We start from the raw sequence: 15,615 nt of genomic DNA, 5'->3' as shown, positions 1-15,615 counted from the left end.
TGAACTTTGGTCGACTCTCTTAAACACCATGTATTTGTGCAGGAAATCTTATCTACATTTAATATCAGCCATTGAGGCCAGAAAAAAAAACTGAAAAAAAGACCAGTTTACTTGGCTATAAACTGGTCTAGTGGGGCAAATCTAAAATCTGATTAGTAGGAGAAAATATTCCTCACTAATATTAAGGTAGGACTAGTCAGCACAGCTGATTCTGAAGGCCCTGGGCAGATTTCATTGACATAGCAACACACTGAGGCTGAAATCTGATTGGATAAAAAATACAGCAACCAAAAAAAGTAATGGAAGCAGCACAGCCAAGAGAAACACAAAAAAATTAAGAGAATGGATTATTTGGAACAAATTAATACAGTTGGATAGAAGATAATTCAAGTTGAGGTTGTCAATGTAGGTTAGTGTTAAAATCTGATTGATTTTAGGCCAGCAGTAAAGGCCTTGAAAGCCCAGCACTGCTTGAAACATTTATTCAAAACGTAATAATTTCTCTAAGCTTTCCTGTGAGCTAATCTAACAGTTAGACACACAAATTGAACTTCACACATTCTGTATAAGTTGAGAACCTGTGAGGTACAGTTTGTCCTTGAAAATGTTGGAGTGGTTGTCAGAGAATGAAGTGATAAGGTGTTATGACTGAAAATCACAGCAGCCTCACATGCAGATTTAGACAAACGGCTCTTCTCTCACAGATAAGGAATCCTTTCCTACGTATCTGTCTGACCTTCTGCCTCTGTCGCTTAAGCACCAACACACTGCAGCAAAAGAACCATATCCAACCACATGTAGCACCTAGGAGACAAAAATCAGGACAGAAATGTTTTCAAAGGACCATATTTGGGATGATGATGATGCAACGATGATTAAAATGTTGCAGAAGAACATAAGCAGATTGAAACGTTGCAACATTTCTACTTAAGTAACAGGGAGTCTTTTAGTTGAAAATTATTTTATTTAATCCTAGTGCAGCTGAAAAAGACACACACACACACATATATATATATATATATATATATATATATATATATATATATATATATATGTATGTATATATATATATATGTATATGTGTATCTGTATATATATATATGTATGTATATATATGTATTTCTGTATATGTATATATATATATGTATATATATATGTATCATTATTTGTGTATATTTTCTTCACTGACCCATCAAAGGATTAATGCCAGTGTCGTGTTTATTATAAGGTTTTGTGCCGTTTTATCAAAACACCGTCTCTCAACTCGATTCTATTAGTCAATTGTCTATGCATATCATTGCCTGTAGAGGGCAATGATATGCATAGACATATGCATATCATTGCCCTATTATACTATTTTATATATTTCAGCTTGTTTTTTTTTTGCAGAAATGGATTGAGGGGTTGAGGTCGGTGATCCACAACTTTAAGGCCAACAACGTTTGTCCAATGACATGCCTCAAGAAACAGTAAGTGTAGTTTTGCTGTTTCTTCAGCCTAAAAACACAGAGAAAACAAAGCAAACTCTTTGACCCACAGTCTCATAGAATATGACCCACCTGCGAGGTCTGCGTGCAGTGTCTTTTTTAACCTTGTCTTTGATTTTTCTGTGTTTTTAATTTGCTTCTTTAGTTGGATGAGGATGTGTTTCCTGACCAACGTAAATGGAAAGATTCCTGTTAGAGGGTAAGAATGCACTTTGTACTTTTCAGAAAATGTTTTATAATACCTTGCAAATCTTTAATCTCAAGTTTATTTATTTTTTCATTCATATTATTTTCTTTATATCTTATTTTTTACAATCACATTACTGCCTTGAAGCTTAATTTTTTTTCTTAGTTTTTTGTTTTATTATAGACCAACACAAACCAACACTTTGTGTTGTGTTACTATGTGTTGCACAAAGTGCAGTAACACTTTGTGTTGCTGCAGCTTTGGTGAAACAAGCTCAACAAAAAATGTGCCTTCTGAGAAAACTAGTCTTTTTCAGTCGGTTTAATTATCATGGGTAGATTTAATCAGGCTTTCATTGGGAATCTCCTGTGTTATCTGTTGGCATAATTGTCTAACATTGGAAGATAAAAACAGTGTTGAATGACGTTTTTAAAATCTGTTGTAAAATCATTGGAGTGAACCAAAGGAACCTGCCTTCATTTTGTAATGAACAAATTGCAAAAAAAAAAAGTGATCTTCTCTTCATCAGAAAATGTTCTTAAAAATAATGGATCTTTGTTGCCTTCAGGATGCTGCTATGTAATGCCTCGCCGTAAAACAAACCACTATGCAAATTCTTTTATACCAACAGCTATTCGACTTTTAAATTCTTAAATTCTTTAAAGATAACTGTGTTACCTTTTTACTGTCTTTCTATGTTTTTTAAATATTATTAATGTTGGTCCTTAAGCTTCCTGTTTCAACTATCTCATTTATTTTTTTAATGTTATTACATGTTTATTTTTGTTTGTTTTTCTCGTGTACTGCTCAAATGAATTACCCCCAGTGGAATGAATAAACTGGTCTTAGTCTAAGTATTGCAAAGTGTTAAAGTTGAGCAAAAGAGATTCAACTGTTGTGATTGTTTTCCAAAAGAAATGTCCAAAACTTTGTGTGCATATATGTGCATACATTTCCAATTTAGTTGTACTATCTGAGCAGAGTATCCTCTTCCCCGTGTCTGGCCAAACAGAAATTTTATTCTATACTTTTATTTTACTTCAATAAAACGTCTAACTCTATATCTCCTGTCAAATGATTCCACAGCTACACTTTACTAATGACTAATCTCTGTTCTCCTACATTTTTGTTTTCTTATCTTCTTTTTAGCATTACGAGAACATTTGCATCAGGGAAGACCGAGAAGGGGATCTTTCAGGCTCTGAAGGATCTAGGTCTTCCCAGTGGAAAGGTAACAGTTAGAGTCAGATGCTTTAGATTTAATCACTTGTTGCACAATGATTCTCAAAGTTGAAAGGGGATTCTGTATATCGCTGCAGAATGATGAGATTGAACCCACAGACTTCACCTTTGACATTTTCTACGCACTGACCCAGAAGATCTGCCCTCGCACAGATATAGAGGAGCTCTTCAAGAAAATGTAAGCTCTTTTATTTCACACCAGTGTGCATGCTGCTTTGTGTATCTGCTTTAGTCATTGGTTTTGAACATAATAAAGAATATAGCCAATCAGAAGAAGACCTGTTGTTAACTTTTTTAAACAATATGATCTGTAAAATAAAAAATAAACTGTTAGAATGGATTGGGTCCAATTGGTTTAAATGTTTCTGCTCCTGCTACACTAACTACGCCTGGACAGCCTAACCTGCTTTCAGTTTGGCATAATTTCTATTAGGATCAACCTAATGAAAACAGTCAGACATAAAAAAAAAAAAAATAGAAAACTGTTTAACAGACCAAAAGTGGAAGACTTTCTCATTTTAACCGACTGTGTGAATGATTGTGTGGTTGTCCGTTTTTAAAGAATTATAACAATATCTTTCTCTTTTCCAATAATTCCTTTGCAGCAATGGAAACAAAACAGATTATTTAACTGTAGACCAGTTAGTCAGCTTTCTGAATGAAGTAAGCTGTTTATCATTCATTAACTTCTCTGTGTATTTGGCTTCAGCCAGCCCCTCTCTGCAGCCCCCCTCCCTTCTCCACCCTTCCTGCTGTGGGTAGAAGTTGCCTTTCACCCTGTCGCCCATCGTTAGAACCAAATTAAGCGAAATTCAGTTAGCCTGGAAGGGCAACTTCCACCAGCTACAATACTCTGCATGCACTCCTCTCATCCCGTCCCCCCCTATTCTCCCCTAGCAAGATTTGCCTCCCATTGTCTGATTGGTGTTGTCATGACAACAGGAGGAGAGAGGTTTCCATCCTGTTGCGTCCGGCTTGGTTCATCTCGTTTCCTGCTGTGCGTCTCCTGTGCTTGGCTGAATACCTGCTCATTGCATCTGCTGTCCAGTCCCTTCTGTGCTGCTTCATGCTCTGGACTCAGCTGGATTAATTCCCACTTTGGCTATAAGAATGCTCTCTGTCACTGTAATGTCTTATTAGAGCTGCTTTATACCCTTAGAGCACATATGAATGCCTTGTTTTGAATCATCATTTTAACTCTGCACTTCTTGGATTTGTAGTGATTTGTTTTGACTTGAAATAATCTAGAATATAATAATAGAGTTCATACTTATATTTCAATTAGGAATTTATTTATCTCTTTTCTACAATTTAGACAACATTTTCCCTAAAAAGTAAATAATTTTCACTTTTACCTGAATGTTACTAAAAGTTGACAAGCATGGTAAATTAAAGGATCGTCATGAAGTATTTATATTAGATCTGATTTTGGTTGGCAAGGTCTGTACGTTGTGTCCAAATGATGTACACCTGTGCTTGTGTGTCACTCTGCAGAACCAACGGGACCCAAGGTTAAATGAGATTCTTTTTCCGTTCTATGACCCAAAAAGAGCCATGCAGATTATCGATAAATATGAAAGGGATGATGAGCTGAAGAAAAAAGGTACAACAATAATGAAAACAGGAGGTAGAGACTTTTTTTCTTTGCCTCTGCTGCCATCTGCTTGTGCAACCTTGAAGGTACAAAAAGTCAGACCAGATAATGACTTTAATAGTTATTTACTGAACTGAGGCTTTGGTTTAATTTATCTTATCATGGTAACAGCTATACTGGCAACACTCAGTTATTTGCCACATATTGATGATAAACTGGAGATTCCAGTCCTCAGGCTAAGCTGTGCATCTATAATTCTTTCTTCTGAAATAAGTACATTATTATTATTTTTGTTACTGCTTTATGTCTCCTTACCAGTAATAATACATTTTTCCCACCAAATGTCATCTCCCTCTCGTCTTCCTCCTTCAGGCCACATGTCAAGTGACGGGTTCTGTCGGTACCTAATGTCAGATGAAAATGCTCCAGTGTTCCTGGACAGACTAGAGCTTTACCAAGACATGGATCAGCCTTTGGCTCATTACTTTATCAGCTCCTCCCACAATACATACCTGACAGGAAGACAGTTTGGAGGGAAGTCATCGGTGGAGATGTACCGCCAGGTCCTCCTGTCTGGATGCAGGTATCTTTTAGTGGGTTGGTCTTCTCTTGCAATGAATACGGAGGCTGGGATGTTTCAGTGATTCAGTCATTTCAGAACCAGAATTTACTCAGATTTCTGATTTGATACACTGGAAACAATATTTTTACAAACTTAAAACTATAAGAAAAATGCTACACTTTATTTTCTTCATTAATATTGTGATTTTAACTTGTTGCACAAACAAGTTTTAGCTGGACCAGTACCTGCTTTACTTAAGAGATTCCTTTGAGTCAGTAGTTCTGCTGGATATTCTCATGTTCCTGAATGTCTTTGACTTCACAAATAAGTCCGTCTTTCATCAAAAAGTCCAAATAGTTACTGTTCTGTTAATATTTTGGAACTTCTTTATGTATAATTTTTGTACTTCATTGAGATTTCTATTTGTTTATGGACTAGATGTGTGGAGCTGGACTGCTGGGATGGCAAAGGGGAGGACCAGGAACCCATCATTACTCATGGCAAGGCCATGTGCACAGACATCCTGTTCAAGGTGAACACCCACAGCAGGGCATTACTTACTGATATATTCAGCTGTCAGAGCTTTCTGATACTTGCTTTGAATTAAACCTTTTCTTTAATGTTTTGTCACATTTGTAATTGCACCCTTAGACCCAAAAACATTTAACCATTGTGGTCCTATAATGTGCGATCAGTGAAGTGGAAAGCTTCTTCCAGATTAATTGTTCTTTCCACAGAGGAAGGGGGACATCATGTGAGAAATATTTATTCAAAATATTTGCGTTAAATTCAGAGCCTAGACGTTAAAAAAATTAAATATCAAGATGAATTGTCATGCTTACCTTCTCTGGTTCATCCTTCTGGACAAGGCTGAATAAACTTACAAGGTTTATCTGTTTAAGCAAAAATATGCAAGTATAAACATGGGAAATCCAACCATCATAGAATTCTAGAAGAGAAATTCTAGAAGAGAAATTTTGAACATTTTCTGCCGTGTCATATATGTGAAAATGTATAGTTATAGCAAACCTCACTGAACTCCAACAGATGTTTGGTCTGATTTTTTATTTTCTTCATATAAATCAGGTTTCAATGTATCATTGTGAAAAATATGTGAACAGAACCCAGGTTCTAAATGAAAATGTTTCTTTACTAATCTGTGAAAAATCAAAAATAAGTGCAAAAGCAGAAGAGAAGAGGCGTGACATACTGAAATGAGAAGGAACTTTACCTACTGTGGTGGCATGTAACATTTTGCTGCCATCTTGTGTTCATACAGTGAAACTACATTTCTTTTCTCCTTTTCTTTTCTCCACACAGGATGTCATCCAAGCGATCAGGGATACAGCGTTTGTCACATCAGATTATCCTGTTATTTTGTCTTTTGAAAATCATTGCAGGTATATTTTCAATCAATACAAACCAACATGTCAAATACATATCGATGTTCAGTTGGTTCAATGGGAATTTTTTTGTTTAACTGTAGTAAATTACAGCAATATAAGATGGCCAAGTACTGTGAGGAGACCTTTGGCGACCTCCTCCTCAGACAGCCTCTGGAGAACTACCCGGTAAAGTGTCTCTCTTTAGGATTTAAATTGCTTCTCATCGTGTATAACAACCAGCTCATAGTCATGAAAATAGAATTGTGCAATCTCTCTCTGTCTGACTTGTTTTAAGATGGATCCTGGACACCCCTTACCCTCTCCAAATGACCTGAAGAGAAAAATCCTCATCAAGAATAAACGTTTAAAACCCGAAGTTGAGCAGAGTACGTATACAGTTAAAGATATGTTTGAATTTGTCCACATGCTGTTATGTTTAGAAACTGGGATTTTGAACCCTTTGGTATTTTTCCACAGGGCAGCTTGAGGCTTTAAAAAAGCACATGGAGGCAGGCGAGACCAACACTCCTGCCATCATAATGGGAGAGGAGGTTGAGGACGACACAGAGAACGGTCAGCTGAATAGAAACTTGACTTCATCTTTGTGTTAAATGCTAAATGTTCCTAGTAAGTTAAATGCAGCAGGAGTTGAAGGCCGGTCTAGTCAAGTTATCGACTACAACGTTTATCCTCTGGCCCTTTAAAGTATGACATAGAGCCAAACAACCCCAGAGTATCACTCTATCCCCACTATGCTTGACATTAAATTGGCTATTCTTAGACTTAAAAGCCTATTCATGACTCAATAAAATGATCTGCTTGCCATTGTGCTCCGATAGGTCAATCTTTGTCTTGTCGGAGTTAAATTTAAAGCAAGTCTTTCTGTTTCAGAACATGTCAAACTTTTCTTTTTTTCAGAGAAAAATGTCTGATTTTGTTTACAAACAGGAAGAGAAAAGATAACGGGTTGAAATAGATTTTGAGTAAATGTAAGTAAGACAACATTTTATTTGGTGTTGAAGGGGAAAAAGATGCTGAGGAGAAGGATCTGAATTCAGAGGCTCCCAGCAGTCTGTCAGAAGCCACCAGTGACAAAGAGGCAAACAGCGTTTCCCAGAGTAACACCATCAGGTCGAGGAAGGAGGAAGAGCGCAGCAACAGCATCAAAAAGGTCAGTCTGTTTAAATAACGAAACCATGAAGAACAGATTTATACAAAAAAAAAGCTGCTCATTCATTTCATGAATGGCTCAAGCATGCTTTCTGATTAGCTTCAGTAACATACAGTGAGATAAATAAAACAGTTGGAGTATCACCAAAACACTAAATATCTGAAACGTGTTTTTTATGATTTAACTCTCTTTATATCCGCAACAGTAGTATAGCATGTAGGTGTCTCAATATGCCTGTTCTACCAACCCAGTAAGAAAGGGCAGCATTAAAAAAAAAGGATTTTTCATTTAATTTATGACCTAAAATATTTTTTTTGTTTTAGGGTTTCATTTGTTTATAGACCCTGAATTTCAAGTAATTTAATATTTGATTTAAATGATCAATAAAAGGAGTAATTTTAATTGTTTGGAGGAAAATAGTTTGTCATTTTTGGTAAACAAAAAAATAAAATAAAAATTCTTGAAAACAAAATAGTTAGCTTAAAATATGAACATTAACAAACAACTATTGATTACTTGGGCTTATTGTTGTTATTTCCTGTTACTTTATAAAAAAATAAGACCCCAAATCCCCCCTGAATTCTGTTTCTTCAGTTTAATTTCTTAGTTTCACATTTAGTACAGCTAAGTTTTATATTCTCAAGAGTTTATGTTCATAGCTAATGGAAATCTGGCTCCTGTCATATAATGTTGGCTACTTTATCAAAATAAATAACTTGAGTAGAAAGATGGAAAAAGAACTTATTTGATTCGTGCCCCTGTTATCCACAGCTGTACTTCAGTTAAATCATCCATGCAGCTACGGCAGGATTGTTTTAGAAAATAAATTAAACCTAAAACTACAGAACACGTGAGACCTATCAGTTGTTGGTAATGAATGTCCTCCTAGGTCCCATCAGACAGTAACAGACAGTTAAGAATAAATGTTTTAAATGATTTAGCTGCTAAACTAACTGTACCTCACAGAAAGAAAAACAAGACCAGCCATCTTTGTAGGACTTACTGATGCTTTGGTTCTGGTTCTTTGTCCAGGTACCTGAGGATGAGGTAACAGAGATTTCTGAAGCAACAGACGCCACCGATATCTCTGAGGCATCTGACCAAGACAATAACAAGAAGGCAAGTACCTGACAATGTTTCACCTTTCTGTAGGAATTTAAAGCAATATATATGAGAATAAATATAATAAACTTATCTCTGTCCGGTGTAGGGTGGAGAAGTGGCAGAGGACTCTGAAGAGGCTCTAATAGCTCAATATAAATATGAGTCAGCCACCACAAATATCCACCCCTATCTCTCAGCTATGGTCAACTATGCACAGCCAGTTAAGTTTCAGGGTTTTGATGTGGCAGAAGGTGAGGGTCATACTTGTCATTCTCTTCTACAGGTGAAATGTATTTGTAGTTATTGTGTACATTGTTATAGTGAGCCAAAAACAAGACAAAACAGCCATTGAGTCCAACGAAAAAAACTTTATTTAATTGTTTTCACCTGTGTTTCAGAGAGAAATATCCACCACAACATGTCCTCTTTCAATGAGTCAGTGGGCCTGGGCTATCTGAAGACTAACGCCATCGAGTTCGTCAAGTATCCTTCAAGCCTCTCTGAGAACATTCTTCATTTAGATTGATGTGAAAAAAATGAATAATAAACACCCAGTAATGTTACCGTTGGCATAATAGGAGCTTCTGCAGCCTATAAATAAAGGTCACACACATCATGTCTTCCAGATGAGCCACAATGGTTTTCAGCCATATTTGGGTCTATGTCTTTTTCAGATTTTTTTTGTAAAAAGGCAAACTTGTAGCTTCTCAAGCTTAGTGTTTCTAAGTAGTGTAGATGGGTCAGATGAACTTATGCATATTTCCTGCTCCTCAGAGGAACTGCTTGTCCCAAGCGTTCACTCCAAAAATAGCCCTACAGTCTGTTTGATGAAGAGATGCAAACACACACACATCACCCCCCCCTACAGACATACACTCACATGTGCAGCAACAACAATGCTCCTCCTCCTTTTTTTTTTTTTTTTTAAATCACTTGAAATTTTCCTGAGCATCAGTGCAGCTACAACAAGCGTCAGATGAGCCGTATCTACCCCAAAGGAGGCAGGGTGGACTCCAGTAATTACATGCCTCAGATCTTCTGGAACGCAGGCTGCCAGATGGTCTCCCTCAACTTCCAGACCCCAGGTACCACGGCGTGTAACATGGGACCGCTGACCTCACGCACAATGCAACTGCTGCACATTGTTCCCCTATTTAGGAAAGTGCCTCTAATACAATGGTGTCTAATACACAAAGGACAGATTAATAAGCTGCTAAACGATATGCAGAAATGAAAATAAAAGAAGTAAAAGGTTAAATTCACTTGGTTTGGATTTAAATCTGATTAAGATTTTGTTTGGAATAATTAGATAAACATTTGTTTTTATAAATTGCATTATATATTTAATACTGAATGGTGTCATTTATGTCAGCAGGCTTTAATATACAATAATACACTTAATATTTATCCATTATTTGAAGGTTTTCAGTGCATTACTGTTTGAATGTTCTCATTTTATTTTAACAAGTCTTCAAACTTTAATATTTTTATGTATGTCTTTAATAACTCAAAATAAATTAATAAATAATTATTAAATAAATAAATACATACAGTCCCTCTGTTTGTAATTAAATTAATAAATCTAGTTGGACTTTATGATGTAGTGGCTAGAAAGCAGTTGTCTCAAGTTTATACTAAAGGTGCTGTTTGACACACAGTGGTCGCAGTGTCATGCTTTGGGTTGCTAATTTATAATAGCAGCAGAGAAGCTGGTCAAAGCTGATATGAATACAGACAATGTGAAAGCAGGACAAAAAAGTGGCTTTTAGATGCTGCAGAAGACTTAAAACGTGGGCCAAATGTTAATCTGGTTAATCAGGTCAATGATGCTTGAATTAAGGTCTTTAAATGTGCAGAAATATGGACTAAGGGAGGCTGAATGCAAATAGATGCTGCAGATTTTATGTGTTATTCAACAAAACCCGAATATTCTTTTTTTTCTTCATTGTTACAGTTATTCATTTATTTGGTTCGGTCAGCCACCATAAGATCCCACTGAAATACTTTTATAGTGTGCACTCGTACTATGAGAAAATATGGGATAGTTAAAGGAATATAAATAGTTTAGTATGGGAATGCACATGAGATTTTGCATTTACTTTTGCTTCCATTTTTTTCCCAAGTTACATGCATGGATGTTCATCTCCTCTATTCTTAAATCCAAGTTCACATCTGTAGCTACAGAGTGCCGCAGGGCGTACAGCATTATGTTCAAGCTTTTTCCAAATATGAAACCAAACAGCATGCGGATGCTTTAAACATACTGGTTGCTTCCAACTGGGTGCTGTTTGAATATCAGCCTCTGACCGTACACCTGTATTTTTTTTTTTAAACTGTGAACAAACAACTTTATACTGTGAGTTATGGCTGTTGGAAAGCAGCTGCTGCTCTGTGTCCAGAAGCAAAAGTCATCTTGACCATATGGTCAGCTGCATGCCGGCCATGTGCAGAGCTGGAGGCCACTAACACAGGAACTGGAGCTCCTGGGGATAGATGATGTTATAAAATGGAAAAATATATTTTATTTAGCCAAAGAAAACCAAACATTTACAGATTTACTGGTTTATTGTTTTCATGCATTTTTTAAACAGACTTAGATTTCCTTATATATGTATATATTTTTTTTTCTGTATAATGTTCATTTTTAACACTCTTTTCTCCTGTTTGATCCATCAGATCTGGCCATGCAGTTGAACCAAGGAAAGTTTGAATATAACGGCTGCTGCGGGTGAGCAAAGTCCCTCTATCTGCCCCCCCTTTTCAAGGCTCATCAATTACAACTTGTCACGTCTCATTACTTATTGCCAGTAGCTACTATCTACCCCTGAGAGCCAATAAGTGCCTTGAAAAAGGACGCTCCTTTTCACTCGTCTCTGCATTCATTTACATCTTCCTCTTCCCATCGTCATCTCCACTCCTTGACTAATACTGTCCCTGAGGGGATGGATTTACTGCTAATTCTAGGAGTGTCATCAGTGAAGAGAGCAGGGCATCTGCAGACAAATGTCATTATTAATATTTTACTATGTGTATCCTTTACTTATAGTTTGCTTTTTTTATTCTGCCTGAAATGGTAAAGAGATCTGCAGAAACATGTAAAAAGATGTTTATTTCTGACTTATCAGTATTCAGTTGATTTAAATTTCTGTTATCATGGTAGTTTTAACTCTCTCCTGCACTCAGGTACCTGCTGAAGCCTGACTTCATGCGCCGGTCTGACAGGACGTTTGACCCTTTCTCAGAAACGCCGGTGGATGGCGTCATTGCAGCAACCTGCAGCGTCCAGGTGAGCTTCTAGGAAGACGGGTGCATGGCTGTCATGACTCCTCACTGACATTTCCTGCATTTCTGGTAGCTTTGATGCATCATTGTTATTTTAAAAGGAATCTAATCCCGTTTTCCTGACATCTCCCAGGTGTTTTCTGGACAGTTTTTGTCAGACAAAAAAATCGGCACATATGTTGAAGTGGACATGTATGGTTTGCCAACGGATACCATCCGGAAAGAGTTCCGCACACGCATGGTGATGAACAACGGACTGAATCCAGCCTACAATGAAGAGCCCTTTGTTTTTAGGAAGGTAGGGAACCAGAAAAGTTTCGAATCAGCCATTTATAAGAAGCCTTGCAAAAAGTATTCAAACCCATAGAACATTTCAGCACATTCATGGTATGTCCACTTTTTCTATAAAAACTTAATACTTAAATAATCAAAGCTGTCTGTTTATTATTGGTCCATTTTTAAAAAACAAACCCAAAAAAATCATAGAGAATTAACTACTGACTCACTACACTACCTTAAGTCTTGCCCTAGTTTAATCGTATGTGTTGTTATGCTGTTGAAGTTCATATATTTATAAATAATACAAGTACTGATATCACTATGGGTATTTTCTAAGACTTAAATTCTAAAATGACATAAAGCAGAAACAGCTGGGGAAGAAAGGAAAAAGAAAACTGGTTGGGTAACAATATATAATGAGTGACTTAGGTAAGCTTATGGTTCAGACAATGTGATGGGAAATAAATATCTAATAATAAAAGCAGTTTTCCATACTTGAGATCTTGAAAATGCAACAACTTATAGAAAAGCACAGCAGGGATATATAGCAGCCCCATTTTAAAGTCAACGGCTTTTTTTTTTTTTTTTTACAGTACCCTGTAAGGCTTTAAATCCTCAGCCTCATCTCGATATCGTTTTCTGTTGATTTCTTAGGAGGACAATATGATGTTCACTGGTATCACCAAGTCTGTCTTGATGCAATTTCCATACAAAGTCAGGGGCCGATATGACGTTATATAACCTCGCACAACTGTTTACCTTAATATCAATTCACAAAAAACTCAAATATGTTTTTTATTTTCAAGCTCTTACAGGAATAAGGCATTTAAATAAAAAAAATAATAACTAAATGGGTATAATTGATTGTTATTGATGTTTTGTTATATTCCCTGTATTTAACTACATCATCATTCACATCAACTCTGATCAGATTCCCTGTTAAAGACAAATATCTCTAACATGCTTTAGTTTCACACCTTATCTAAAAAGGTCAAGTGTGTCTGGTTTTATGTCGAGCATCAGATATATTAATCATCAGATAATAAATGAGAACATAGCCTGAGCATTGTGGAACCAAATGCAGAGTGTATATTAGTTTATGTCTCTGCACACATACACAAAGAAATAAGGATAAAAAAATACATTTAGAAACAAAAAAGGAAAAAAGAATTACAGGTAAAATGGATAAACAGGAAAATGAAAGATCTGAGACAGAAAGCCGTGGAGTAATGTGGAGATAATAGTGCTGCTCTCAGCAGAATAAGAAGTCTCTCAGCCATGACTGTGACTCCAGCTTTCTAACACACACCATCCATCACACCCTGCCGCAGTGCTGCTTTACTCTCTTCCTCTCTCACACACATAAACTTCCACTCTGCTATCAGAGAGGAGCATCATACCCAGAGCTTCTGTCAGGTTTCTCGTTTCATGTCCGCACTCACAAATACCTGCAGGTAATGCCACATGGTCACTGTTTACATGCTGCTGTCACAAAGACACTGAGTATCCAGTACACCTCAGAGTTGTTCGCTCTCATACCATAACAATAGAAGCGTAGGCGTAGACAGCTGTTGCCTCTAAACAATTTTCCTCCTTTTTTGATCTGCCTTTAATTTCACCTCACACCATTACTTAAACAAATGATATTTTCCTCCCTTCCTACCATGCTTCTTACATCCCTACCTTTAAGGTAATTTTACCAGATCTGGCAGTGCTACGTATCGCCGTCTATGATGACAACAATAAGCTGATTGGGCAGCGCATCCTGCCTCTTGACGGCCTGCAGGCGGGCTACCGCCACATCTCCCTGAGGAACGAAGGCAACAACCCTCTGTCGTTGCCGACCATCTTCTGCCAAATCATCCTGAAGACATACGTGCCCGACGGCTTCGGAGGTGAGGGCAGCAGAAGCACACACGTGCTCGTTGGCAGCATGGTTTGCAGTTATTTGCTTGAAACATTTCACTTTCCTTCAGAAAACTACAGGTGCTGCTCGTCCCAACTTGCAGTCTTTAGCTGCAGTCAGATTATTTCTGGCTGATAATGATGAGATGTCTGTAGCCTACAGGGAGAGCAGGGGAGAAATAGAAAGTATAGAAAGCCTCTTCTCATCCTGTGCCCCGGGTGGGAAAGCTTTAACATTTGCAGTAACGGCACGGCACAGCTGATGACGACAGTACATCTGCAGACAGTTTCATACGGGCACAAGCATACTAATGAGTTGGACAATCGGAGTTGCCATTAAATAAAGCCAAGAGGCTTGGAGTCAGGAGCCATTACTGAGACTATTAGCGTCTCTCTCCCCCTTTCTAGTGCAGCACCGCTCATAATTTCTTGAAATTGTTTGGAGAAATGATGAGGCTTAGCTTTATCTGAAGGATATCATTTTTTTTCAACTGCCATTTGTTGTGTCTTCTTGTGTGCAGCAATTGTGGATGCTCTATCAGATCCAAAGAAGTTTCTGACCATAGCGGAGAAGAGAGCTGACCAGATGAAGGCCTTGGGGATTGACACGGTACACCTAACGAATATATACCTTCTTACAGTGATAGTATAGGTCTCTTGTAATTGGTTCCTCTGGCCAACAGAATGACATAGCAGATGTTCCCAATGGAAGCTCAAAGAATGACAAGAAGGGAAAAGGAAAAGGAGACACAGGGAAGGCCAGCGTGATCCAACAAGCCAGCTCAGATATGGCCCAGACCTCCAACTCTACCCAAAACAACACCAATGAGAACAAGAAGGGTAAACACTGAATTTTTACAGATTTGTTAAACCAATGAACCCCGTTTGTATCCTACACACTGATGAGTATTTCTGGTGTTTTAGATGCTGCACTTGTGCCAAATGTCAGCATCGAGGACTTAAAGCAAATGAAGGTTTGTGTTTCAGTTTTGAAATATCTTTAGTTATAAAAGTCTAATGGTGATTGTTAGGGTTGGATCTAGCTTGGACTGAGATATTTATATAAAAATGAAGACATTGATTCTTGCTCCTCAATCTCCTGTGTTAAAACCTCAGACTTCAATGTTTTTATTGGGATTTAATGCGAAGAACAACAAAAAGTAGCATGTTTTGAATTTGATGAAAAGGGACACAAAGGGTTTAAAGTTATCTACAAGAATCTAAATAAATGTTCTTTTCTATTTAGCCACTGTCCTCCATCATACCTACATAAAACCATTCACAATCAGAAGTCAGTGAGTAGACAGAGCCCACCTGTGTTTATGCTTACTTTTTATTTAATACATGTAAGGCAGGACTGCAATACGAGAAGAACTGAAAGATTCCCATAGCATGATGCTGCCATCAACCCATTCAG

At 37.3% G+C, this 15,615-nt stretch overlaps 1 protein-coding gene across 2 annotated transcripts in view; it reads left to right on the top strand.

Annotated features, from left to right (window-relative positions):
* The window catches only part of plcb4 (phospholipase C beta 4), a 76,020-nt gene that overhangs the window by 51,358 nt on the left and 9,047 nt on the right, over positions 1–15,615 (top strand). For both annotated transcript variants that reach the window (XM_015394855.1, XM_015394845.1), the window contains exons 8-31: positions 1,390–1,469; positions 1,633–1,686; positions 2,824–2,905; positions 2,994–3,094; positions 3,522–3,579; positions 4,411–4,519; positions 4,883–5,093; positions 5,511–5,604; positions 6,393–6,472; positions 6,559–6,643; positions 6,753–6,843; positions 6,935–7,030; positions 7,480–7,628; positions 8,661–8,747; positions 8,839–8,983; positions 9,131–9,215; positions 9,693–9,817; positions 11,409–11,460; positions 11,916–12,018; positions 12,148–12,312; positions 13,984–14,188; positions 14,720–14,808; positions 14,882–15,038; positions 15,123–15,172. In XM_015394855.1, the coding sequence (XP_015250341.1) occupies positions 1,390–1,469; positions 1,633–1,686; positions 2,824–2,905; positions 2,994–3,094; positions 3,522–3,579; positions 4,411–4,519; positions 4,883–5,093; positions 5,511–5,604; positions 6,393–6,472; positions 6,559–6,643; positions 6,753–6,843; positions 6,935–7,030; positions 7,480–7,628; positions 8,661–8,747; positions 8,839–8,983; positions 9,131–9,215; positions 9,693–9,817; positions 11,409–11,460; positions 11,916–12,018; positions 12,148–12,312; positions 13,984–14,188; positions 14,720–14,808; positions 14,882–15,038; positions 15,123–15,172 (2,553 nt within the window). The remainder of the gene's footprint in view (positions 1–1,389; positions 1,470–1,632; positions 1,687–2,823; positions 2,906–2,993; positions 3,095–3,521; positions 3,580–4,410; positions 4,520–4,882; positions 5,094–5,510; positions 5,605–6,392; positions 6,473–6,558; positions 6,644–6,752; positions 6,844–6,934; positions 7,031–7,479; positions 7,629–8,660; positions 8,748–8,838; positions 8,984–9,130; positions 9,216–9,692; positions 9,818–11,408; positions 11,461–11,915; positions 12,019–12,147; positions 12,313–13,983; positions 14,189–14,719; positions 14,809–14,881; positions 15,039–15,122; positions 15,173–15,615) is intronic.

The sequence above is a fragment of the Cyprinodon variegatus genome, unplaced genomic scaffold (assembly GCF_000732505.1).
Source record: "Cyprinodon variegatus isolate N-32 unplaced genomic scaffold, C_variegatus-1.0 Scaffold25, whole genome shotgun sequence".
In the NCBI taxonomy this organism is placed as follows: domain Eukaryota; kingdom Metazoa; phylum Chordata; class Actinopteri; order Cyprinodontiformes; family Cyprinodontidae; genus Cyprinodon; species Cyprinodon variegatus.
This window is presented reverse-complemented; position numbering and strand designations above follow the sequence as displayed.